This window comes from Plasmodium gonderi, assembly GCF_002157705.1.
Source record: "Plasmodium gonderi DNA, contig: Chr12, whole genome shotgun sequence".
Classification (NCBI taxonomy): domain Eukaryota; phylum Apicomplexa; class Aconoidasida; order Haemosporida; family Plasmodiidae; genus Plasmodium; species Plasmodium gonderi.
The window spans coordinates 2,926,894-2,954,717 of NW_021628937.1; the positions used below are offsets into that span (position 1 = coordinate 2,926,894).

Sequence of the window (27,824 nt, forward strand, 5' to 3'; positions counted from 1 at the left end):
AAAATGTTACACAATCTTCTTCTTTAAAATGCATACATAAAATAACGCAATCTTCATTTTGGAAAAAACATGTGATGTAAAAAGAAATATAAGCATTTAAAACAGCACACATAACAAAAATTGCAAGTTTTCTTAACATATAAAAAGTATCATGTTTTCCATAAAAATATAATATATTCAAGATAATTAAAAATTTCGTACTTTCTCCTGTATGTACATATATATAAATATCATTGAAACCATTTAAACTGCTGTTTTAATTGTCTTCAAGTTTTGATATGTTTCAAGGAAATCAGACCATTCTTCATAAGGAGATTTATCAAATTTTGTTACTTTCCATAAATCAGGGGTTAAATAGCCATATGTTTTACTCAAAGCGTTGAAAATGGCCTATAAAAACGGATAGAAAAAAAAAAAAAAAATTTGATGATACATAATTAAAATCATTTCTTCATAGCATTAAATATAAGCGTATGTCATGTGTGCCTTTGTCACATATATTAATAGGCATAGAGGATACACAATATAAAGATATATAAAAAAAAAAAAATGGGATTGTCATATCACAAACATACAGACTTGTGTCTTCATGTATAAATATATAAATTTTATTTATTGTTGGGGTTTTGGTGTAGTGTGGTGGTGAATACATTAATTTTTTTTTTTTTTTTTTTTTTTGCCTCTTACTCTTAAAAAGTTTCCTCTTGTTTTGGTTTTTCCACAGGATGATGAAAAGCAATCCTTAATTCCTGCAAAGTTCAGCATTTTCTTAGTAGTTGGAGCACCAACGATTTGGGTACCCCTTGGAGCTGGTACCAAACGAATACGAACACTACCACATTTTCCTGATACTTTCATTGGCACTGTGTGTGGATCACCAATTTTGTTTCCCCAATATCCTCTTCTCACAGGTATTAGAGAAAGTTTTGCAGCAATAATTGCACCCCTAATGGCTGTTGCAACTTCTTTTGCACATTTTACTCCTAAACCACAATGGCCATTTCCATCACCAATGGCTACAAATGCTTTAAATCTTGTTCTTTGACCTGCACGTGTCTGTTTCTGTACAGGCATAATTTTCACAACGTCATCTTTTAAGGGGTGTGCACATTCATTTGGTTGAAAAAAATAATCAATAATTTGATATTCTTTAATTGGTAAGGAATGTAAATAAATTTCTTCAATGGAAACAATTTTCCCTTCTTTTACCAATCTTCCCAATTTTGTTACTGGTACCCAGTTTTTTAAATCATCTTCTGCTGAACCTCTTCCTCTAAAAAAAAAAAAAAAAAAAAAAAAGAATTAAAGCTCTTCCGTAAAGTTGAAAATTAGGAAACTATTTGCATTATGTATATGGAATGGCTGAAGTGTGAAACACATCACTCGTTTGTGAAAACACACACATGAGAATATTGTATATGAATGTTTCCTGTTTATGTTTGAGATGGTCATGTGATGATATTTTTTTTCTACTATTTCGTTTTATTCATATTTTATCTACTACATTTTATTCTATCTTTTCTTTTTACCTTCCTCTTCCACGTCCTCTACCACGACCGCCCCTTGAACCTCTCATGCCTCGTCCAAATCCTCTCGAAAAGCCTCCTCTATCTGTTATTGGTTTGAAAAAAAAAATAAAATAATACAAATAAATGAAATAATTAATCACAATGATAATGCACATATTCAATGTAGCCTACTTAGCGATGTTATAAATATATAACTACGACATTCATACGATGGTTCATATGAAATGAACAAGATTGCATTGTATCATTAATGTAAAAACATGGAAAAGAAATTTATTCATCTGCCCCAGTGAGGGATATACTCATATATCAACATGTAAAATACATAAATACATGTGTACAATATTCATGTGCATACATATGAATATGTAAACGACGGTTACGTAGAATCACACAAAAATTTTTATAGCAATAATCATAAAACATGAGGAAATACAGATGATGGAGCATTAAATCGTGATACTTAAAAAGCTCCCCCCAAAAAAAAAAAAAAAAAAGCAATTGTAAAGTACCTTCCATGTTTATCTTATATGGTGTTTGGTTTGTTAAAAATAAGTTGTGTTCGTGGGTTAATTTTTTTTTTAAGCTATGTTATGTTATATATATATATATATATATATATATATATATATAATATATGATGTTAAGTATTCTCACATAAACGTGTAAATTTTGACTTAAGTTTTTGCGCTTAGCTAAATATAACGAATTGGATATATTTATTTAGTATATTTTTGTATATTTTATATATACACAATGGTATTTTCATATCTTTTTTGTTCTTCTAGGATTGTAGCTGAAATGTTAATTTTTTCATTCTTTTTTTTTTTTTTTTTTTCAAGAAATATTCTTTTAAGTATGGATATAATTGCACGTACGTGCTATAATGTTAGTTTTATTTTTTTTTTGTTGTTTGGTTTTTATTTGTTTTTAAGGTTATCTTGCATCCATGATCCGATCCACATCCATCAATGTCACATATATGGTAATTACGTGTCAACAATTTTTCATTTCTCGATCACAGATACTACTACCACTAGGTATAAAATATATTTCCCGCACCATCAGAGCGTTTAAAAAAATTGGATAGCCATGCAAAAATATATAAGGTCAAAGAATAGGGAAAAAAAAAAAATACTATATAATTAAAATTGGGGCATTAATGCTGTATACACTAAACATATAATAGAGTGCGCAAAATAATATCATTTGTGTTAAGAATTTATGTTGGGATTTTTTTTTTTTCTTTTTTTTTTTTTGACAATAGGTAAGTAAAAACGTGTTACAGCAAAAAAAAAAAAAAAAAAAAAAAAAAAAAAGGAATAATGTGACAGGTTCTGTTAATGAAATGGCACTTACACTATTTATTATAGCACTGCAAAAGGGGATATAATATATATGTATATATATATGTCGACCATCACCCCTTGTAAACGGAATGAATACTCCCCTCATTCTTTTATCATTTTTGTGAAATAAACCGGAGTAAAGCCTTTCTTCTGCCTTTATAGTGTAGTACCTACATTATGATATATATGTGTGGCATAAAAAATATCGTTGTGTTTTATACCCCCCACACTTTTACAAAATGAGAGTTATACTAATTTGGGGGCAAAACACGAAAAAATGAGGGAAAAAATAAATAATGTATTCCCACTTTTAAGCAAAATATATGCAGCCTTGCTCAACAGCCAGGAACGAGAAAACAATATCTGAAGTGGATAACAAAATTATAAGCATGATGATCATTAAATCCTGTTATGTAAATATATTTACATACATATAAGGAGAAAACAAACACAAGAAAGCGCGCTAAAACTTTAGTGTACCGAACCGGGTATATATATATATATATATATATATATATTTATTTACATTTCTGTGGCGACTGTACAACTGGGGGAAAGAAAAAGGGCGTGCAGAGGGAAAAAGAATATTTATATTTTGAAAGCCTACACAAGAGGTTTAACATATTTAATGCTATACTTTTCCCATTTTCTCATATTTAAGTGAGCTTCATATTTTTTCGTTCTTTAAAATGTAGATAGAAAAATATTTCAAAATTGACTAAATGTAAGGATTTTCTAGTTTAACTGATATATCTAGCTTATACATATATATGTCAGGGTATATATGCGCATATACACTTATATATATAAGTAATGCAAAATAGGGGTAAATTTTGTATATCATATTTTATTATCCACCTTTATCACCTTATAATTTAGTATCAAAAAAAAAAAAAAAAAAAATCACTTAAAAAAGGGTTTTACAAAGAAATATGACACTTTTTTCTTCTTTTTTTCTTCTTTTTTGCATGTTAACAGCATATACAAACTTGTTCTATTGTTTTGTTTTGTTCAAATTTGTTTGACATTTATAATAATTTAATGGGCTATAATTTTGAGTGGGACATATTGTATCTACAATTTTTTTAAAATTTTCTTCGTGTTTTTTAGTGAAAAATGAACTTTCTTAATATTTACTACATTTTGAATGTACAAATGTCCAATTGATATTTCTTTTTTTTTTTAATTCAATTATGCTTCATTACGTAGGCGAAGTTTTCATCATTCTATTTTGTAATAAAGCATATGTTTACTTTTTTTTTTTTTTTTTTTTTTTTTACACCCCCATCTTACACACAGGTTTTCAATAATTTGAGTAAAGGAAGTGAGAAAAAAAAAAAAAAAAAAATTTCAAGTTCCGAAAAAAATTAAAAACTGAATTTTTCCTTATGACTATAGTAGCATTACATTTTAGTGACTCTTTAATTCAACTGGTTTACAGCAAAAAAGTTTTGCCCAAATTTTATTTCGTGACCTTGTGGCCAAACGATCGAATTAAGCAATAACCCATATATTATACGCTCCTTTCTCTAAAAGCCTTTACCTTTTCCATATTCACACAAATAAAAAGCAGTCTGCCCTAGGTGAAAGACATATATATATGTTCGAAATAAATTATGAAAGGAAGAGAATGTAAATTATATGAATTTTATAACAAAACAAATGAAACAACCAAAGGTTAACTCCACCCGTCTTATATGCAGCCAATTCCTTCTTATGAATTAGGGGGGATAAATGAAAAAGAGGAGAAAAGGTCATTTTTCCTTGTAGGAAAAAAAAAAAAAAAAAAATGAAGAAAGGATGGCAAGTAAAAAACATATGAAGAGAAATGTTCCAACCCTTATAAACAGAAAAAAAAAGGGCCTAAAAAAAAAAGACATAAGGTTAAAATGATAACAAGTGGGAAAAAGTGTCCACGGGAACGTGTTCCGCACGTTTGCGTACGCGATAATTTGTTCATACAAATTATATAAATATATTTATATGTTGTGTGTATGGGATATATATATATATATTCGCTTATATTGTGTGTTTGTGAAAATGTGTTTTTTTTACATATCTATACTACTACAACATCGATACTCATTAACCCCTCTAACACCTATGGAACTTGAGGGGGGGGGAGGTGCTAACAAATTCAATTTTGCTGGGGCAATATGATTTTCTCCACTGCTCGTCTTTGCATAAGCATTAATGTGTCCATAAATATGAACAACCGCGCACAGATATTGGTCGAGGATGCACAAGTATATATATATGCATATATGTATATATATGTTTGTACGTATGAGTGTGGAAGTATACACATGCAGATTTTCGCGAAAAAACCACGTCGCGGCTCAAGTGGCTCATGCAAATAAGTCCATTTGATCAAAAAAAAAAAAAAAAAAAAAAAAAAAGCAGAATAATTCGATAGAAACTTTATATATTTTTTTAAGTCATTCTGATCAACATACTTATATATATATATATATATATATATATATATATGCAGATGTACATTTTTAAATAGTTCCAAGTTTGCAGTTTTTGAATATACCTTTTATCTCCTTCGGCGCATTCGTGAAGTTAATAAGACAGTGCAATGTTTACACAAAACATGACCATATAAATTTTTTTTTCTCTTTTTTTTTTTTTTTTTTTTTTTTTTTGGTTTATTTACTTCAATCGAAGAATGCCGAATAAATAACTTTTATGAGGCAAACATCGCATCCTATATAAATTGATTGCTTACTTTTTCCCACATAAGCCTACATGTGTGAAGACATTTAAATGATCCTGCGTGTGCGAAAAAAAATATACATATATCTTCACACCGTGTACATGAAGCCAACAAAAAAATCAATTTTTCATTAAATATAAATATATAAAGAATTTACAATGTTTTATTGCAACTTTTGTAGGAAGACGGTGGTCATTATGATCTTAGTTGTTTGTTCTTTGTTGGTAGTTGCTTCTGTTTTGTTAGTTCTGCACATTCTTAATAATTCGAATTCAAGTGACAGTTATTTTCTAGGAATTGGAATTTATACCTTTGAAGTGATAAATAAATATAATCATATTCATGACCCTGCAATTGGAAAACAACTAAATGAGGGATCAAATGTAATCCCAATAAATAAAGCCCATTCTCCATTTACACAAGGATTATTCTTTACAGACAATGATACATTACTTGAATCGTCAGGATTATATGGCGCTAGCTACGTAAGGGAATTTTCATTAGATTCTGGAAAAACAAAACGATTCAACAATTTGAAAAGTAATCTCTTTGCAGAAGGATTGGCTGTAGTTATTGAACCAGAGACATATAAAAAGTATATACTTATATTAACATATAAAGAAAAACTAATAATGGTTTTAGATTTTGACACCCTGGAATTATATCATACATTTGAGCATGATCTAGATGGTTATGGGTTAACCTCAAATATAGATCTTCTACAATCAACCGAAGATTTAAAACAAATTGATTTTGCACAAAATCAGAAATTATGGACAACTACAGGAGATGATTATTTATACGAAATTGAAATTCCAAGAAAATTTTTGAATACGAAAAAATTAGTCATATCTGGAAAAACAAAAATTACTTGTGCAGGTTTTGAAATGTTTCACGTTAACGAATTGGAATATCATGTGAAGGCAAAAACGCTTTATGCAAATGTTTTCTTGACCAAGTTGATACTCGAAATCGACATATCCAAGGGAACGTGTTTGAAGATTATTAACTTGTCTGGACTTGCTGAGCAGCGCGACAATTACGTATGTTATGTTTGAGTACACACACACACACAAAAAAAAAAAAAAAAAAAAAAAAAAAAAAAAAACATGCCCGTTATATTCTCCCAATAAACATATGTGTTTGCATACTATATGCCCGCTCTGCACATGTATATATATATGCACATATAGACATATACTTTTGTAGGCACACCCTGAACTGTCATACATTTATTCATACCTTCTAACTTCACCTTTTTTTTTTTTTTTTTTTTTTCTTATCAAACCGCAGGAGGAAGGTAAGAATAACAGAGAGGCTGTACTGAATGGAATAGCAATAAATCCACAAAATAACAAAAAAGATCTACCAAACCTATTGGTGACGGGGAAATTCTGGTCTAATATATTCGAAATAAAACTCATAAAAAGTATTAACAAGTTGCAGGCAACTGAAGTATTAAAGCAATACTTTGAATCGATTGGGCAGAAGGTTTCATAATTTTTTTTTTTTTTATTTTTTTTATGCCCTATATTTTTATATCATATCTGTACGAAAAAATCAGTTTGTTTTTTTATATTTAAATATGCAAACATATATATATGCATATATGTATGACTTTATCACACTTCGAGAAGAAGATTTTAATCTTCATTCAATTATTCCTATCTCATATCGGCTCATTTTTTTTTTTTTTTTTTCTACATTTATGTATATTCCCCTTATTTCAATGATACATACATATAATAGCATAGATACATTCACTCATTTTAACAACTTTTGTATTACGCTAATTAATTCACAGTTTGAAAACGTACTGTTCATTTATAGTGCTCACGTTTTATCTGTATAACAATGTTTATGTATTTCATAAGACTGGTGCCACTGCTCCTCCACTATACTTTTTTTTTTTTTTTTTTTTTTTTTTGTTACTTTTTTTAAACAGACTCTTTATATTATCAAATTGTTGATACATATGTATATGTAATAAGTTTCAAAAGTATTTTATGTTATTTTATTTTTCTTGAGAAAAAAAGGGATAATAGTGGATAGCAAAAATAAAGGTTACACAGGTACACATGTAAATATGGACAGTGATTGTATCTGAATTTTAATTTGTCTCTGTTTTTGAAGAGCTTTCTTTAGGTGCGGTTTGTTGCACTTTTGTGTGTAAAAAAAAAAAAAAAAAAAAAAAAAAAAAAGAATTGTACTATATACCCTTTGAAATTGAACACTATTTCAGTATTATGGGCCTATCGACAATATGTACAACCCCGTTGTGGCATTTCATGTTAGGCCTAATGATTTTAGATTTGTCCAAAAAAATAGAATGATCACAGTTTCTAAATTCTCCACGTATGGTTACAACTAGATCTTTGTTAACTAAATTTGTGATTTTCTCTGGAGCGTCTCTTTTTTCGTTGTACATGAGCCACTGTGCAAATGGTAGGTGTTTCCTCCGTGTGCATGGAGGAATGCATGTATAAGTACAAAAATATGTACATATACATGTGCATATAAAACATAGTTATATATATAGGTGTGCACATAAGGAAGGAGCATTAAAAATGGAAGAAACAAAAATGTATGCACTTACGGGTTGGTAGGAGGATCCATACAAGTCTCTGTATAACCAGAAATCTTTTGTAAAATGACCCAAAACAAATTCAGATAATTTTGTATGATCTTCATATAATTTACTTAAACTTTCAGTACTAATTAATTTTAAGGCCTCATTCGATGGGAGAAATCCCGTGTATGGCCCTTCCAAAGACAGCTCATGAATAAGCGAAGTTCCCACTGATGCGAAAGGAGCGTAAAATGAAAATAATGATGATACGAATGTAAAAATGTAGTGGGGGGAAAAAAAAAAAAAAAAAAAAAAAAAAAAGGAAAAAGAAAATATATAATGACTCAATAACGTGTGCATATATATATATATATATATATATATATATATATATATATATATATATATATATATATATATATATATATATATATGTGTGTGTGTGTGCGTGTGCGTGTGCACAGTCGAGGTGGTTGCAAAAACACGCATAAGGGTGAGAAATATGTATGGCTTATTCTATGGTACTGTGTTCTTAGAATAAAGTGATATACCTATGGGGTGACTCAGAAATCGGGAAAATAATTTCAATTCATTATGAGAATATATCAAATTGACTACAGTCCTCTTAATAGGTTTGTGTTCGAAACACCAGTATACTTTTCTGTTTATACTTTCAGGATCATTTGTCACTTTTTGTGGTTTCCTCAACCCGCCACTACGCGTGTATAATCGTTTAATAACAAGAATGTGTAAATTATTTTTCATGCTTTGGCATTTACATATTGTTTGCAGAAAACAGAAAGATGCCTGTGAATAGAAGCCTATATACGGACCGTTTTGCTACCTAACAGCCTTTCGGAATTTAACAAACTTTTATTTTTTTTCCTCCACCCTTCCTCTCTTTTTAAAAAGGATGCTGAATTTGAAGAATCTGTGCTTATGTGGAAAGAGATACACACATTCTCATGTTGACTATAAATTATCATTTTTCAGAAATTTTTTTTTTTTTTTTTTTTCACTAGGTGTGAAGTCCTGTTAAGTGCGATATATACTGCTGTGAAGAAGTGTCCCATGGGACTTCTAAAATTTCAATTCCAATAATTGTTCTGTTTCAACTGTGATTGGCCAATCGATTGCAAATTCGTTAATCCCATTGTGTCACGGGAACAATGGGAAGTAAAACAAAGTAAAAGAAAACATTTAGCCCTATTTCAAAGTGAAAAAAAAAGGTATTACTCATAATGATAGTAACGTAACGTTCACAAGGTGTCGTTTAGAAGATCATAAAATAATTCCCAACCCATCTCTGTGCACGCTTTGTAAAAAGGGGTGGAGAAAAAAAAAATAATAAAATAACTTGTGCAAATTTCCGTGATTTTGCTAATTTTTCTTCATTTTGAAAAGTATGCATTTTTTTTTTTTTTTTATTATTATTTTATTATTATTTTATTATCATTATTTTATTTTATTTTTTTTTTTTCCTTTTCTTGAGACATTCCTCTTTTTTTCTTTTTTTTTTTTTGCAAAAGTGCAGAATAAGATAAGGGAATTACATACGAATTTGCTATGATTTTGATAGTGTATGGACACATACCTATATACACTTGTGCAAATCGAACAAATGGACAAAACTTGGAACATTGTGTCACAAGTAAATACTTTCCTGTTATTCGTTCATAACTACAACTCACATTGAACATAATATTTAAACATGATGTATCAAAAATCTGTTACGTATTTAAACGTTAATGTTGTTCCAATATAAAAACGGGCTGTAAAGTGACACATCCTACCCACCCCGAGATATGTATTTTTTTTTTTTTTTCATTTTGATTAAAACATGTTTAATCTCTCCATTTGGGATATTCTCATATGCTAAGGGGGTGAGGGGAAAAAAAAAAAAAAAAAAAATGATATTAATACTTATAATACTCCTTGCTACATTCGCTGCACACAAAAATATAATTACTTAACCATTGTTCTTTAAAAAATAATTCTCAGGCAGGAACAAATAGTATATGAGCATAATATATGCACATGATCATATGCGTCTACCCCTTTCTTCACAAGTAAATTTTGTCCTTTAATGTAAGAGAAAAAAAAAAAAAAAAAAAGAAAAAGAATTACCTAAATAGACGCAAAAAAAATAGACCAATATAAAACTAAAACAGTCGTCCAGTTGTACACGAGTCTGAAGACTCAATAATTTGATTAAATGACAGCCTAAGTGAGGTAATTATGTATATATATACACATGTGTACACACACATGTACAAACACATGTACACATGCATAAACACGAATGTACCCACTTACACTTACACACCTATTTAAGATAGGAAGATAAAATGGAACCCCTTTCAGTGACAAAAAATAACCAAATGAACAACCTAACGACATTAAGTAACCAGGAGGCAAATTATGAATCAACTCTTCGGAATCAGGAAACATGCTCGCAAAATGATCTGTTCTACAAATTTCATGATAAATTTAATGAAATTTTTTTGTTCCTACAAGATTTAAAAGAAAATAAAAATTATTTAGAAGATGAAGTTGATGATAATTTAATAAAAACATTACACAATTTATGTCAAGAATTTTTAAATTATATTAAACACATAAATAATTTTGGTCATATGAATTTAAGTAAAAATGATCAAGATTTGATAATTGAGTCGTATGAGAACTTTGTTCGTCAGTGTAAACAATACAATGATAAACCACAAGTCAAGCAGCTGGAAAATGAAATTTCGAATTTGTTAGACCTGTTGTTTAATAATACTTCAGGTAATGATGATGTGTCTGAGATTTATAATTGAAAAAAAAAAAAAAATAAATATATAAAAAAATAATTTTGATTCATTTCAACGTCAAGTTTATGCTTGTGATGAAAAATATACTCTTTTTTTTTTTTTTTTTTTAATTTTATTTTCAAAAATTTTGTACCTCTATTATGAACAAATACTTTTTCGTTTACAGAAGCAGTGAATACTCTTTTCTCTGCTGATTCCTTTTTTGTGGATCACGTTGAAAATTTGAAGTTGAAGTAAGGCCTGCAAAAGTTCACCTGTAGTTTTAACTTCTCCTAGATTTGCTTCTCATTCCTTTGTCATCCCATGATTTTGCCATGCATGATTTCTTTTTTTCGCGTTATCACCCCTGTTCATATTTTCTCCATTATAATTTACCGTTTCTGACTTGTTCTATATTTACCACTCTGAATGTCCCATCCCACCATCTGTTAGACTAACGGAAAGGAATCAAAAAATTGAGTTCGAGAATGAAAGATTGAAGAAGTTAGAACTGGAAGCGAAGGTCGAAGAATACGATGAAATTTTCGAGAAGAATAAACAAAAGGTTTGGAGCATAAAATTTGTTTACCTATGTGCATTTATATATGGAATATTTATGAGATTTTTCGTGCATAGATTGTTTACACCATTAGACATTTAATATGGATGTTTATTTTTTTTACATATAACATGCATACAGATGCTTGTGTATGAACAAGTTAGAGAGAAAAATATGTCTTATTTTGGATGTACGATCAGACACACGAAGCTCTAACCAAATGTATCAACATTACATTTATTTAAAATGTTTTTTTTTCCACTGTAAAGAATAATGAAATGGATGAAAACCTAAGCAAGCTTAAGAAGGATATTAGCAAGGTACAAGAATGCTCGAAATACCACTTCTCGTATATGAACAGATTAACTTGGTGATAATTTTATCCCATACTGTGAATGTAAGGTTCATTTTACTTCAAATATTTTTCTGCAACCCATTTTTACAACACTTTTCAGTTGAATGAAAAAATACAAAAATATGACAATTATGTCAAAAAGAAGAGAAAAGAAATAGACATAAAATTTCCCGATACGCTTGACTGCAAGGAAAGAATTAAACTTTTGGAAGAGCAGTAATAAAATAATATAGTTCAAAAAAGGAAACAAAAAAAGAAAAATATATAAAATAAAATAAACTCGCATGTGTCAACATTCTTGGAAACTGCATATACGCACTGCTTGTATGTTTATATTACTCTTCCCTTGCAGCATAAAAACAGCCGAAAGGAACATCAAAACAACGCAATTGTCACCCCTTAAAATTGTAGAAAAAACGGAGCATTACATAATTTTCGAGTTTAAGGTATTTTATATATTTATGTGTTCATTTTTTTATTTATTGCATGTTTTTTTTTTTTTTTTTTTTTTTTTTTTTTTTATATGACCCCTCTACTTTTATCCATTTATAGACAATTCGGAACGTGATGCAATTCAAAGTAAGCAACTATCAATCAAAGAATGCACAAGTTGAAATCACTCCCTGTGATGATAATATTTTATCTTATATAAAATCAAACATAAATAAATGCAAGGATATTTCAGAGATAACTTATTTAATTAAAGAGGTATTTCTGCATGAACAGTTCAGTTAAGAGAGAAAATTTTTTTTTTTTTTTTTTTTTTTTTTTTTACACGCTTAACATTGTTCTTGTGTACATATATTTATGTACTACCAATTCAAGATGATACTTTTGGAAAATGCAGTTAATTCTCCTACCTTTTGGATACTGATTTTAATGTTTGCTTATTCTCCTATATTTTACTTTTCACTTGTAGGCTATATACTTAAATTTCCTGGACATTTGAGTTTGCCGTTCGTTCAATAATTTTCGAGAAAAATCTCACAAAAGGGAAAAACTAAATAATAAATAAATGAATAAATAAATAAATAAAGCATAAAAAAGAAGTCTTCACATGTATGCATACAACTTGGCTTTTTACCGAAACTGTGTTGCTTTACTCTTTGTAGTGTTGCATAAACAACCAATCTGAATTTGCATATGGTTATTTTTTGTATTTAAAATAATTTATTTAGTAAAAATTTATGGAACAAAAGTATGTTACTCTTTCATACCTGTATACATGTACATAGTGGCGTCATTGTGGTATTTATTTTTTGACATACTTTTTCGCTCTTCCCTCCCTCCCCACGTACATTTACGCATATGAAATTGACAAAATAAACTGGTTTTATCAAATTTTTTTTTAAAAAGATTAATAAATAATAATGGTAATGGTTAGATATGTTGGAATAAAATCAATGCATCAGTTTTATGAAGCATTATGTAAACATAACTGGGCAATGTGTTTATATGGCACTTATAGTGTAAAGAGTTGTATGATATATGTAAACTTAATTGTTGTCTTTTTTTTCTTTTTTTTTCTTTTTTCACAAGGTTTCCTACGTGAATATAGATACATATACATTTCGCTTGTTTTGAAAAATGTATACAAGGGAATGAAAGGTAGATGGGGGTGGGAATTCAAACAAGCAAAACCACTGCAAACTACAAGAATAGCGAAACGTGATAAAAATAATGTCTCTAATCAGGTGATGTAAGAGAAGGCACTTATCCGGAATTCATGTATTGACAATTATATTTTTTTATTTGAAATAATAACGTGGGTAGGGATTATATTGTTATGTGAGGTGCGTGCATTAATATATGATCAATGTTTCAGTTAAAACAAGTATTTTAATTAAAAAAAAAAAAAAAATTAGTACAAATATATAAAAGACCTACAGTATGAGATAGAGATCTAACATGAACAACCCTAATTGGTAAGAATAACCATAGTGAATTTCTTTTTATTTTAAGGTGATTTAGATTCATACTTCATATAATAAAGAGCTTGTTATTCATTTAGATGAATACATAATTGTGTGTAATTTAAAAACGTGCATTTGTATATTTTAACAAATAGGGTAAAATAATACACAACCATGTAGACGATCGATCTGTACTTGTACATACGCATAATTGAAAATAAAGAGAAATTATTCTCATAATACGTTATAAATGAGCCTATATGGTTTATTTCTTTTGTTAAATATAAAAATGTTGGAAATTATTCATTAGACAACTGATGTTATGTGTTAAAAAACATAGGGACAATGTTGTATAATTCTTGTTGCTCATATTTACTTTCTCTATTTTCATAAATGGAAAAAATGTGAACAATTTTATAATTCTCGTAAAAGGGCATTCCTTTACCCAAATGGTAGAAAAATCTTTGATTATAAATATACTTAATACACAAAATGAATTTTTAACGGGTTAAATTTTTTAAATAGAAAGATGAATTCATACTTTTACATTTCCATAAAAGACATTTAATGTATTTTGCGAATAAAAAGCTCCTTCAATCGGTAACGTGAAAAAATATGTTGCATGATGAATGAACATGTTAAAATGGAAATTTTTCTACTCCTTTTTTTTTTTTATTTTGTGTTACATTAAAATGACCAAGTGTTTCATGCCTTAAAGAAGTGTATGAAAGTGTAAACATATGTAAGCAAGCGTAGACAGAAGCGAATCAATGGAAAAAAAATGCAAACAAACGAATACTCAAAATGCATAAAAATATAATATTATACACGCAGTGTAGTATAGTGGAAAAGTTCCTATACCTACAGTATTAAAAAATATAAACAAAAAAATTAAATTTTATGCTGTCCATAATATATATTTCTGTTGGTACGCAAAATCCTTGATGAGTAAATTGAAATGGGAGAAAACACTTTCCAAGATTAGTATATTTCACTTGTGTACGCACACAAAACATTTGCATTTTAAATATTTTACGCTCTTAAATGTTCCTAGCACAGTATATAATATGTATAAAATATAAACACACGCATAGGTATGTAAATATATATATATATGCATATAATGAAAATAAATTGCCTATTCATTCATATGAAGTCGCAAAAAAAAAAAAAAAAAAAAATTACTCGATGTCCATTTAAACACACTTGCGGAAAATAAAACACGCCATGGGGAGTGAATGAAAATGACACAATAGGCCTGACTTTTATAATTATTTAAAGAAGAAGAAAAAAAAAAGTTAGGTGGAAAGGTAAAAGTACCACACGTTTATTGACACGTTAATTATACATCCATTAGCGCATTAATTACACATCCATTGTCACGTTAATTACACATCCATTGTCACGTTAATTACACATCCATTGTCACTTTAATTACACATTAATTGACAAACTGAATGACAAACTTAATGTCACATCCATTGTCACTTTAATTACACATTAATTGACAAACTGAATGACAAACTTAATGTCACATTAATTGGCACATACTGCATATTGCGAGGTACATGCTGCATTGACTTCGCACGCGTACTTACTACACTCATATGTTTAAGTAAAAAATTTACACATGTAAATTTACGCATTGGGGAGGAAACTTAGAGTGCAAATATACACTTCTCCCAATCACGTAGGTAAAAACAAACGTTGATCAACTCGATAGAGATTTCACTTTTTACTTTGAATATTTATTCATAAAGGTAATGGAAAAAAAAAAAAGAGAGAGATAGAAAAAAAAAAAAAAAATAAAATAAAATAAAATAAAATAAAAATTGAAAAATAAAAAATAAAAATGAATGTGAGTGGAGTCTGCACGTGCATGTACTTATAAACACTACTAAAAAACAAGCTAATATTCGTTAGGCTACGATATTACATTTTCTCAACACTTTTTCATCATCCATCATTAGTAGGGGAACTATTTCGAAACCTGAGAGACGAATATCTCAAAATTGAAATATAAAGAGAGCAAAAAAGTAAGAAAAAAAAAATATTCGAAATACCTGACTTTAGCATCATTCAACACATTTAAAAGTAATGACAGAAAATACGTCAATTAGAAGAAGGTATGAAAAAAGTTTCACAGAAAGACCAGGTTTCACTGAAGATGAAATTGAGGAAATAAGAGAAGCATTTAATTTGTTGGATACCGATGGAACAGGTATAAGAAAAGAACAGTATATGGATCATGAACAATTCATACAAATTTGTTCAGCTGTTCAGTTGTTCAATAGTTCAGCTGTTCAGTTGTTCAATAGTTCAGCTGTTCAGTTGTTCAATAGTTCAGCTGTTCAGTTGTTCAATAGTTCAGCTGTTCAGTTGTTCAATAGTTCAGATGTTCAGTTGTTCAATAGTTCAGCTATTCAGTTGTTCACTAGTTGTTTAGCTTTTTTTTTTTTTTTTTTTTGCCTGGACTATAACATCTTTTTGGCATAGGAATGCAGCTTAGGCATATGTATGCAGTTTCTTTAATTTTTTTTTATTATTTTATTTTCCTCACCCTCTTCTTATTCCCCACCGTAGGCACAATTGACCCAAAGGAAATAAAGTGTGCAATGCAAAGCCTTGGGCTAGACGTTAAAAATCCAATGATATTTAGAATGATAGCTGATTTGGAAAAAGACGGTTATTCGTCGATTGATTTTGAAGAGTTCATGGAAGTCATAACATCCAAATTGGTAACACAATACATGTATCCAAGGATTGAACAAAACTACTATGCAAAATGCACACGTGTAATTTTGCACAAAAACCTCCGTTTATACCTGCGAGACATATGCAAAAATTTTTTTTTTTTTTTTTTCTCTCTACTTTTTATCGTAATAGGGAAACAAAGACACACGGGAAGGTATTCAACGAATTTTTAATCTTTTCGATGATGATAAAACAGGAACAATATCATTGAAGAATTTAAAAAGAGTTGCAAAGGAATTAGGAGAGACATTAACGGATGAGGAATTGAGGGATATGATTGATCGTGCTGATTCAAAAGGTGAGGGTGAAATTTCATTCGAAGATTTTTATACTATAATGACAAAAAAAAGTTTTTTGTAATAAGCTCTTAACGTGTATTTCCATGTCATGGGATGGGGGTGGGGGGGGGGAAAGAAGTGCCCCAAAAAGTGGGTTATCAAAAGACACTTGAAATGGATATACAAAATGAGTACATAAAATGGGTCCACATGGGCATTTAGAACCTGAACGTTTAGGCTTTCCCATTTTGTTCCACAAATTGTATATACAAAAAATAGAATTTGAGATGCTTGAGACACAAGATTGTGGCATGTAAGATTACAAGATCATAATGCATACAGCTCAGTGGTACATCCGTACGGTGTATGTCTATTCCTACCTGAATAGTATATACACTTAACTAAGTTTTGCAAGCATATACTTATATTGTCGCAAAATAGTGTATGGTGATGTAAAAAAAGAAAAAAAAAAAAAAAAAACAATTGATGCATAGGATGATAATGCATTGTGATTTTTTTTTTTTTTTTTTTTTTTTTTTCTCAACCTTTTACATATTTAACTAAATACATTGATTAGTTATGCGACGAGATATCCAAACAGGTTGTAGTTTTTCCACATTTATATGTAATTGCATAAATGTCTGTTTATGCTTTTTTTGTATGTTCCTATGAACATGTGTACACTTATGGGACACGCATACATATATATATATATATATATATATATATATATATATATATGTATATACGTGTGATACAGAAAAAAATACCAATATAGATGATTTTTCACTGTAATTTCCAAATTTGTATCAGTCCATATGAGTATATAAAAATTATATATCAAAATATGTACACTTTGGACGAAATTTCCCGCTGTGTGTGTGTGTGTTTTTTTTTTTTTTTTCTTATTTTTTTTGGTGTGGCGCATCCCCCGATGCCCAAAATTTATAAAGTTTTACAAATGGTATTCTTTATGATGCCTATGCGTGTTGTATATATGTGAACATGTCATATGTTCAAACAATGAATGCATTATTCCAACACTGCTATGCATGTATGGGAGTGTATATATATATAAACACAAGTATAATGACTTTTTCTGCATTTTTTTTTTTTTTTTTTTAATAAACATTTGACAATTCAGAAAAAAAAAAAAAAAAAAAAAAAAGGCGTTTTACACACGAAAAATTGATAAAATGTTAACATAAAAAATGAAAAAGAGGGGGAGGAAAAAGAGTAAAAATATAAAATAATTAAATGGTAAAATGGTATACAATAAGGTGGTAACAGTCCCTCCCCCTCCTCCTTTGGTTAAATACAAAAATGGAAGACGTGTTTTTTCTGCCCCAAACAGAGAAAAGTATACAAAGCACGCATTATTTACATAACCGTTCGCGGTTAAATGTGAAAAAAAAAAAAAAAAAAAAAAAAAAATCTGTGCTTGTGTTTGTACGTAAGTGCATTCGACACATGTATGCTGAACATTCGGGTTGAACATTCGGGTTGAACATTCGGGTTGAACATTCGGGTTGAACATTCGGGCTGAACATGCGGGCTGAACATGCGGGCTGAACATGCGGGCTGAACATGCGGGCTGAACATGCGGGCTGAACATGCGGGCTGAACATCCGAATTCGTGGAAAGCACAAATAGGAGGGCATAGAAGTATGAGGTATCTCGAAGGTAAGTCAAATTGATATATTCATATGCACACGACAATGGGGGAAAAAACTCAAGTGATTAAATTTTGATTGGTAAATTTATGTCTTATAAATGTGTACAATTCTTTTATTTGCTCCTTGGGATAGTAATGCACATCGTCTGAAATGGTGGAATTAATTATATCATTAAAAATGACGACATTCCTGTATAAGTCTTCAACAAGATTTAGAGAAAATTCTTTATTGTTAAAAATGTACTTAAATAAATAAAATGTGTCTATGATTAAATTTCTTAGATTTATGGTTATAAAACTATTAACATTTTTTATTATATTTTTTTCAATTTTTGTAATTATTTCAACTAGCATGTTGATTACTACTATAATTTTTTTCCCATTTATTTTTATAACATTTACTAAATTTTCCATAATTTCATCTTCATTTTTTGCTTTATCAATATGATACAATTCCTTTTTTTTAAAAAAATTTATATATTCAAAAAAATTTGTTTTCATAAAGTTGTTTATGTTTGCCACCTGTACATACATGTGGAAGTGTTTATTGTATATCTTATCGTAATCTTTTATAAATGAGTTATTAATAAGAGTAGATGAAATTCTCTTGTAAAAATATTCTCCCTTTGAGGAGTAAATATTGGCCAAGTCATCGAGTATGGACTTATTCACCATGTACACGAAATAGCATGCGAATCTATCTTCACCACTCTTACTCTCATCAGTGTTCCTGTTATCTTCAGTATTAGCAACCATGGCTGTATTACTTAAACTGGTTTCATTTCCATTGAAACGTTTCTTCTCTTCTGAATTACTATAATCCTGCTTGAGTAAACTGAATATATTGCCAGTTATAATTTTCTGCATAATGTGGAACTTGATGTATTTGGATATGTCTTTAAAGAAAAAGGAGTAGTAATCCAAATATTCTGAATCGTTAAGATCACTTAACTCGCTATTAATAGAATTCTGTGCTTGTATCCATTCTTCAGGAACAATATCTTCATGTACATTAATGTACGCATTTATTAAGTTTTTATGAAATATATAATCATTGTATATATTATTTCTTGGTGCTTTTGTTCTACAATTTTCAAAATATAAAGCAAATTTAATGCAATTTTCTATATCGTCTGTAAAATAAAATTTCTTCATAAGCATATATGCAACTTTTGTTTTGAAAATGTATTCATATCTGAAATCGTTATAAAGACATGAATTGTTAAAAAAATTTTCAAGAATAATATAATCATTATATGAGTTTATAATTCTGTCAAACAGAGTGTTATACAATAAAATAGGCATTTGAAACATGACAAATAAATTATTTTTTATATGATTTAAATATACAAATGCTATTTCTATTTCATTAAAATTTATTAAATGCGAAATGTTTTTTAATTGCATATTTATATAATATAACAAATTTTTATCGCATATTTTCTTTAAAATATTAATTTTATCATTCTTTGCGTTTCCACCACAATTGCTATTCAAATGGTTGCTTAATTTTCTTAGTTCATTATTTATTTTGTTTGATCCATCTATCATAGATTTTGTGCCATTTTCAATTCCCATTGAAGAACCTGGGCGACGACCATCACTTAAGTTCGAAGGATTTATACTTACATTATTACAAGTGTTGCTCTTTCTTGTTTCATTTTCTTTATCTACTGAAAAATAATTGTAATGCTTTAACATTGCTATTAGATTTACATACAAATATTCATACTTTTCTGTTTTAAAAATTTTATACTTCTTCAAAACATTCAGTATATCGTTTTTTAAAATCAATTCAAGTAATATACATTCACATGCACTCAGTTTTTTTATTCTTATATGTGATGGAAGTAACAATTTGTTTTTTCTTTTCTTTCCTTTTGATAGATAAATATATTTTTCCTTTATGTGTGCGTTAAATGGTTCTTCTTTGAAACTGTTGTCCATAACGTCAGATACATCACTGCTGTTCGAGTTCAGAATATCAATCAGGCTGTTCTCTTTGTAGTTACTCTTTTTCTTCTTTGTCTTTCCTTTCCCCTCCGAGTGTCTTCTCAGCCCACGTTTACTCCGACATCCCTTGCGATGTTTTCTACGATTTCTATTTTTGCTTAACCTATTATTGTTATTGTTATTGTCACTACAGTTATCACCATTTCTGTCACTATCCTTGTCGATATCTTGGCCATTATCCTTGTCGCTATCTTGGCCACTATCCTTGTCGCTATCTTGGCCACTATCCTTGTCGCTATCTTGACCACTATCCTCGTCGCTATCTTGACCACTATCCTCATCGCTATCCTCATCACTATCCTCATCACTATCCTCGTCACTATATTGATCGCTATTCTCATTGCTGTCTTCAGTACTGTTATTCCCGTCACGGCTACCACTTCGACACGTGCTTTCATGGTCTACTTGCCTCTCTTGATATCCATTCTTTTCTCTGTTGCTATCATCACAGTATTCTGCTTTCTGTCCTTCTTTTGCTTTATCCTTATTAAACAAACAATTATCAGACTCCTGCGATGAGTCTATCCGTTGTTGATGCTTATAACTTTCTGCTGAATTGTGATTTTCTTCCTCCTTCTGAGGTGATTTATTTTCATTATGAATGGAACTATGAGTGGCCCCGTAATCTCCCTTTGTCTCTGCTTCTCTCATGTATAGAGGGGTCTTATTTTTTTGCTTCATTTTCATCTTTGTAGTGTTATTCGTAGTTTTAATTTTATACTGCGTTTCTCCATTGATTTCAGAACATTTATAATTAAATGACTTGTAATTTTTGTATAAATTCATATAATAGTTCAAATAGGAAGGGTATATTTTATTTGTGTACATAAAATTTTGAAAGTTTTTTTTTACATCTAGGGTATTTTTTTGATACCAAAAATGATAGATATTAAAAGCTTCGAAGAGAGATAATTTAGCATTTTTTAAAACATATAAATTTTCAGCTGATAGAAATAAAACACTTTCGTATATACAACAATTTCTATCTAGCTTTTTTAATAATTTTCTGGATAATAAATGTATTTCTTCAAATAAATTAAAATTGTATGTTTCATCAAATTCATTTTTAATTCTCATAATTTTGTTACAATATTTATTAATTTTTTCATTATGCGGATAAAATAAAATAACCTTTTCTGCCCAATAATTTAAATGAAAATTTAAAACACATAAAAATAAATTCTTTCTAAGATCATTTAAATCGATAATATCTTTATCTAAATCTACTTCTATATCATCAAAAGATATTTTTTTATTATACTCTACAATTCTATCCATACTTTTTTTATCTGTCACTATGATGTTTTCTTTTTTTATACCTTTCATTTCTTTTAATTCATTTGTCAAAATATGACTACTGTTTGCATCATCTTGCACTTCATGCATTAGATAATTATTCAATCTTAATTTTTCATAATTAGATAGTTCATCTTCTCTTTCTCTCACCATCCTATTGATTTGATTATTACAAAACATGTTTTCCTTATGCTTCATAGAAACTAGGTATTGTGACTGTGATTCTTTCATTGTGTCATTATTTTTCTCATCAGTTGTGTTATTCATTTCTATCGATACCTGATTGTTTGAAATATTGTTATGATAAAAATTTGTGTCATTATTATTGTTGTTAATAAAGTTTGAATTTTTATTTACTTCATTTGACACCATTTGCATGGAACTAGTATTATTTTTATCGTTCAATGAACTAGTCCCAAAATTAAAAATGTTATTTTTAAATGGACTACTAGTTTCTTCATTATTCCACAAGGATACATTTTTCCCATTTAATACATCCTTTTCTATTAAATTATTACCACTTGAATTTATATTTTTTTCATTTAAAGATGCACTTAAAACATCCTTACTTGGGATATTATCAAATTTTAATGTGTTCAAAATATTTTTTGTATCATTTAATGCATTCCCTACTTTACTTTTTTTAAAAAATAGACTCTCATCACCAATACGATCATCATTTTTACACTCATCAATATGGTGCACATTGTGTTCACCTAGCACATTCAATTTATGCATACTACTTTGACAATTCTTAGAGGTTCCAATCCATTGATCATTTTCTCCCATAAAACTCCTCTCCTTCAAAGTGCTAGCTCCAAATAATTCATCCTTTTCATCCATATCGATGTTCCTCCTTCTCTTTCTATTTTTTACATCATCATAATTTATGTGTTCACTTAGTTTGGGTTCGTTCAAGTTTCCAATGCTGAATTGGTTGTTGTTGTTGTTGTTAGGACTATTATTCGAAAGTGGATTATCAGAAAACAGATTATTGGAAAGAAAATTATTCGGACGTGAATTTGTGCCACCACTTCCATCAATAAAGTTACTCTTGGAGCCAAAGTTTGTGGGGTTCAACATAAACATATTGGAACTCTCAGATTGTGCGAGACCATTTTCGTTTTGTTTATTATTTTCATTAATAGAAAAAATGGAGGTTTTGCTTTTTTCTTCTTTGCTGTGCAATTCGTTAAAGGAAGAAGTTTTGCTAGGAAAACCAAAAAGAGGGGTAGAACTTCTATCTTCTTTATTCTCTTGAGAATGAAAGGAAAAAATAGAACTCTTTTTTTCATCCACTTTTTTATTACCAAAGTGGAATAATGATGAATCAGCAGTGTCCTCCTCTTTCTCCCCCTTTGTTTCTTTATTCGTTAAAGAAGTCTTGCTAAAAATTAAATTTCCAAATCCTTTAAATGTATCTTTTACATTTTCTGTATCTATTTTGTTATTTCCCTTATCTTTCTCTGTTATATAATTTTTCTCTTCATTTTTTAGATCATTCTTTTCTTCGTTTTTAACATTTTGGATTCCAAAAGTGTTTGTTTCTTTTTGCTTCTCTTCAACTGCCGTGCTTTTGTTTTTTTCCTCATTCATATTTGTACTCAGGACAAACAAATCTGTCTTCAAATCTGTCTTCAAATCTGTCTTCAAATCTGTCTTCAAATCTGATTTCAAATCTGATTTCAAATCTGTCTTCAAATCTAATTTCAAATCTGTCTTCAAATCTGTCTTCAAATCTGTCTCCACGATGGTCTTGCCATTGTTGTTACTACCTGTCAACGTCTTCAATGATGGGCTATCCTTATTATCGTCCCTACTCACATTCTCTGCAGTGACAACTGTTGCAACGTTCGATGTAGAATCAACATCCGCTTTGTTTTCCAGACTTTTTAATAAATTCCCAGAGGATTCAGATATGGATCCTTTTGTGTCACCCCAATTAACCTGATTTGTGTTAGTTCCAATATTGCTATTACTATCTTTGTTCAAAGAAAAAAGGGAATTCGTGTTAACACCCGATAAGACAGAGGAGGTAGACGTGGAAGTGGTAGTAGTTATTGGCTTATTATCACTACCCGTTGAGGAGTTGTTAAAATTAAATGTATTAACCTTGCTGTCATTTTTATTACTGAACAGGTTATTATTCGACATAGATGTTGTTGATGAGAATAACTCGGTTGAATTATTCATATCTGGAGCATTCATTTTATTATTTGAAAATAGTGATAACATATTGTTTTTCGCTGTTTTTCTTTTTCTCTCTTCTAAAGTTAATTTTTTTACAGGGATACATAAATTCGAATTGTTGTTATTTGTATCATTTTTATTATCATCAGTTGAACTAAAAAAAGGATTATTTCCAAAGGTGTTGTTATTACTGTTTGAATTTACACATGTCTGATTATGTACAAAAATATTATTTGTGCTACTGTGAAACGGATTAACCATACTATTTCCAAACAAATTATTATTACTCAGGTTTCCAAAAGTTATCGAATTATTTTTCTGTTCAATTCTATTTGATGCTGCTGCATTGAATATAACTTTATTTGTCATTTGATTGTTCTCTTGATTAAACATATTGTTTATTTTGTTTTTATTACTATCAGATACGTTTTCCATAACCCCTCCTGTGTCTATACCAGTTGTTGTTGTTCGAGACCCGATGCCAAAAATATTATTGTTACTGTTAGAATTTGCAGTATTAAACAAATTACCACTGCTCACATTTGACGTATTATTAGTGCCAGATGTGTTAGAACCATCCATATTCCCGTTAATTTTGTTTTGTCCAAATATAACCTTGAGCGGTTTATCTTGGCTGTTTAATAAACTATCTTTGTTCATATATGTTGAGCTAAATATATTATTTTCTTGATTTAGCGTGTTATTAGTTGTTAGTAGTGTACTGTTCTTTACTCTTTTGGAAAATAATGGTTTCTTATTAACTGTAAATTTAGGACCCGTGTCATTGGATAATTTTAAGTCTTTAAATAATTCCTTAGAACCATTTTCACTATTAAAAAAATTCGCTAAATTGTTTGTATTCTGTGTTGTGTTTATCGACTGAAATGGTGACATATTTGAATTCATTTGAGACATGTTACTCCCAATTTTCAAACTTGCACTATTTGACAAACTGGATCCAAAGGTTATGCCTCCACTATTGCTGCTCGTGCTGTTACTCCCGAGATTTACATTATTTAGTCCAAGATTCCTGCTCAGATTCCTATCAACATTCCCTCCAATACCGACACCGCTATTGACACCGCTATTACCTCCAATACTGCTGGGAAAAATAGTTGATGATTTACTAAATGGGCTCTGATTCGTGCTGCTGTTAAGTTGTGTTCCAAAAATGTTAGCTTGGCCTGATGCCGATACCGAGTTGCTACTATTGAAAATGTTTTCATTCGTCTTAGAACCACCAAAAAGACTTTCCTTTTGTTGACCTAAGCCATTTTGGAAACCTGAACTCGGTTTTAATAACACATTATTAGTGTTATTGTTCATCAAATTTCCACTGCTTTCTCCAGTTGTGCTGTTAAGCACACCAAATGTTCTCATACCCGTAGCATTAGCACTCCAACTCCCACCTGACAACGGAGAAAAGGACGACGACTCTCCTTTATTCTTCTGATTAATGAAAGAGATAGATGTCTTTGTGGTGGAAGAACCTAACTGAAACTTGTCTTTATCTGTATTCCCTATTTGGTTATTACTGCCAAAGGAAAAAACATTTTTATTTTGATTCATTACAGCAGCATTTCCAAAGAGATTAGTACTTGGAGTACTTTTGTCGAAACCAAAAATTCGGTTGTTGCTGCTTCCAGATAAATTCATACTTGACGTGTTAGATGTGGTACTATTTTGGGAACCAAAAATGCTAGATGTTTTATTCGATGAATTGTTTAACAAATTGATGGAAATGTTGTTATTATTTGGGGTGATCAAGTTGCTGCCGCTGCTGTTGTTACCACTGCTGTTGTTACCACTGCTGTTGTTACCACTATTGTTGTTACCACTGCTGCCGTTGCTTAGGAAGCTGCTCATTCCGAATATATTTCCCGTGAGCGCATTGTTTGCACTCGAGTTGGTCCCACTAGCATTTGAAACACCTTGCGTGTTCAGACTAGTAGTAAATGCACCAGAATTTTTTTGTGCATCACTATTACTTAAACTATGCGTAATCGAACTCTTGTTAATAGAAGAGCCATTAATAGAGGTTCCATTAATGGAGCTCCCTCCCCCTCCAAAAAGAGACGCTGGAGCAGTAGTGTTACTGGATAGACTGTTAGTGCTTTTCCTAAACAGACTATTTTCATTATTCTTGTTGCTACTAAATATGTTATTACTTTGATCAAATCCTTTAAATGGGTTATTGAAATTGTTCCCTGGTGTGGTAGTACCAATATTACTTATGCTATTCGCGTTTGCAGAGTTTGCAAAGTGACTAAAACTATTCATTTTATTCATATTTTCAATATTTGTTAATTTGTTCTTATTTTCTAAATTTGTAATATCGGAGAATCCACCACCCACTTGTCTACACCTGTTTTTAAGATTAGGGTAATCTAAAACACCATTCTCAAAGTAGTGACTATGATTATTATGCCCGTCATCATTGTTTTCATCATTCTGGGTATAATTACTTGCAATGTTACTTGCAACGTTACTTGCAATATTGTTATTGTGCTTATCTGCAGCGATGCATCCCCCAAGTCCAATAATGTGACTATTACTGCCACTCATATGATGTGTATTTTTCTTTCTCTTCTTCTTTGCGTGAGAAATGTTGAAAATTTTTGGATGCAAGTTAATAAACATTTCTAACTGCTCATTTATATTATTAATGCATTTTTTTATTTCTAATTTATTATTCATATAATTTAAAAACCATATGAAAACATTATATCTGGCATACTCTGATGAGTACCAATATTTATGTATAATAAAATTCGTGATATGATAAAATATTTCGATATTATTGAATTTTTTTTTTTCATTAAATAATATATTTTTAAATTCTATTATATAATAATTCCTTTGATTCACATTTTGTAAATTCTTATGTTTGGAATCTTCTCTTCTCCTCCTTCTCACTCCACCTCCTCCACCTGCATCTTTTTCTTCCTCGTATTTGTTGTGGTGTCTACGACTGATTGTGGCTATTTCTTCTTTGTTCATTTCATTATACTCATTATCTCCATAATCTGAAGAATATGCAGCTGCAGATGTGGTGCGAGACCTTTTTTTAGATTCTTTCTTCACATGTGTTGCTTTCTTTCCATTAGTATTATTTCTTTCGTTTCGTTGCTTATCTTCTCCTACCCTTTCTACTCCTTGTACGTTTTCTGTAGCGTTGGCCATTTCAGCTGACTTGTCTTCTTCTTCTTCTTCTTCCTCCTCTCCTTCCAAATGGCTCAAAGTTTTTATATTCACATGTTTCTTATTATGGAAGAAGTCAAAAAGTAAACAAACAATTACCAAAATTTTTCGATAATATAAATTTTCACAATCTAATTTTCTAATCATTAAATTTTGTACTTTTCTCAACATTTCCTCTACATTATATTCAACAATTAATTTATCTATATTTTTTTTATTTGCATTTGCATTATTATTTGTAGGTTTTCCATGATCCCCTGCAATGTATAACTTTTCATTATATAAACAAATTCTATAAAAATGCATATACCATTTGCTCTTAAAATTTAATGCATGACTTTCGATATTCAAAATGTTCTCAAAATAGTTCAACAAATTATCCTTATAATTTGACACAACCATACATCTTGGTTTATTCTTCCTAGGCGTGGAATATATTTGATCGTATATTATTTCTTTGTCGTATGTATTTTCGCTTCTCTTACCATTCCTCTCGTTTTTGTCATCACGCTCGTATCTGTCATTTCGATCACATCTATCATATCTATCATCGTAATTTTTTCTTTTTTTCCCGCGTGATGTCATCTCGTTTGTACTGGTTACTTATGTGATAGAGAATTATAAATAAA

The 27,824-nt window shown here is 29.7% G+C and overlaps 6 protein-coding genes across 6 annotated transcripts; 3 read left to right on the forward strand and 3 right to left on the reverse strand.

Annotated features, from left to right (window-relative positions):
- Positions 1 to 243: 243 nt before the first annotated feature.
- PGO_126150 (40S ribosomal protein S5) lies at positions 244 to 2,048 on the reverse strand (the record flags this gene model as incomplete). The annotated part of the gene is made up of 4 exons (XM_028689405.1): positions 244 to 390; positions 688 to 1,273; positions 1,530 to 1,611; positions 2,042 to 2,048. 4 exons carry the CDS (start codon positions 2,046 to 2,048, stop codon positions 244 to 246), a joined length of 822 nt encoding a protein of 273 aa, XP_028545206.1.
- Positions 2,049 to 5,758: 3,710 nt separating this feature from the next.
- On the forward strand, positions 5,759 to 7,100 carry PGO_126160 (hypothetical protein, conserved; the record flags this gene model as incomplete). The annotated part of the gene is made up of 2 exons (XM_028689406.1): positions 5,759 to 6,643; positions 6,894 to 7,100. 2 exons carry the CDS (start codon positions 5,759 to 5,761, stop codon positions 7,098 to 7,100), a joined length of 1,092 nt encoding a protein of 363 aa, XP_028545207.1.
- Positions 7,101 to 7,833: 733 nt separating this feature from the next.
- On the reverse strand, positions 7,834 to 8,934 carry PGO_126170 (heme detoxification protein; the record flags this gene model as incomplete). Its single annotated transcript, XM_028689407.1, has 3 exons — positions 7,834 to 8,034; positions 8,197 to 8,399; positions 8,721 to 8,934. 3 exons carry the CDS (start codon positions 8,932 to 8,934, stop codon positions 7,834 to 7,836), a joined length of 618 nt encoding a protein of 205 aa, XP_028545208.1.
- A 1,583-nt stretch (positions 8,935 to 10,517) lies between these two features.
- On the forward strand, positions 10,518 to 12,824 carry PGO_126180 (hypothetical protein, conserved; the record flags this gene model as incomplete). The annotated part of the gene is made up of 8 exons (XM_028689408.1): positions 10,518 to 10,956; positions 11,149 to 11,215; positions 11,415 to 11,526; positions 11,790 to 11,840; positions 11,976 to 12,091; positions 12,228 to 12,321; positions 12,428 to 12,583; positions 12,795 to 12,824. 8 exons carry the CDS (start codon positions 10,518 to 10,520, stop codon positions 12,822 to 12,824), a joined length of 1,065 nt encoding a protein of 354 aa, XP_028545209.1.
- Positions 12,825 to 15,885: 3,061 nt separating this feature from the next.
- On the forward strand, positions 15,886 to 16,902 carry PGO_126190 (centrin-2; the record flags this gene model as incomplete). The annotated part of the gene is made up of 3 exons (XM_028689409.1): positions 15,886 to 16,009; positions 16,372 to 16,526; positions 16,675 to 16,902. The coding sequence occupies 3 exons, from the start codon at positions 15,886 to 15,888 to the stop codon at positions 16,900 to 16,902; spliced, it is 507 nt and encodes a 168-aa protein (XP_028545210.1).
- A 1,650-nt stretch (positions 16,903 to 18,552) lies between these two features.
- On the reverse strand, positions 18,553 to 27,780 carry PGO_126200 (hypothetical protein, conserved; the record flags this gene model as incomplete). The annotated part of the gene is made up of 1 exon (XM_028689410.1): positions 18,553 to 27,780. One exon carries the CDS (start codon positions 27,778 to 27,780, stop codon positions 18,553 to 18,555), a length of 9,228 nt encoding a protein of 3,075 aa, XP_028545211.1.
- Between the last annotated feature and the right edge of the window lie 44 nt (positions 27,781 to 27,824).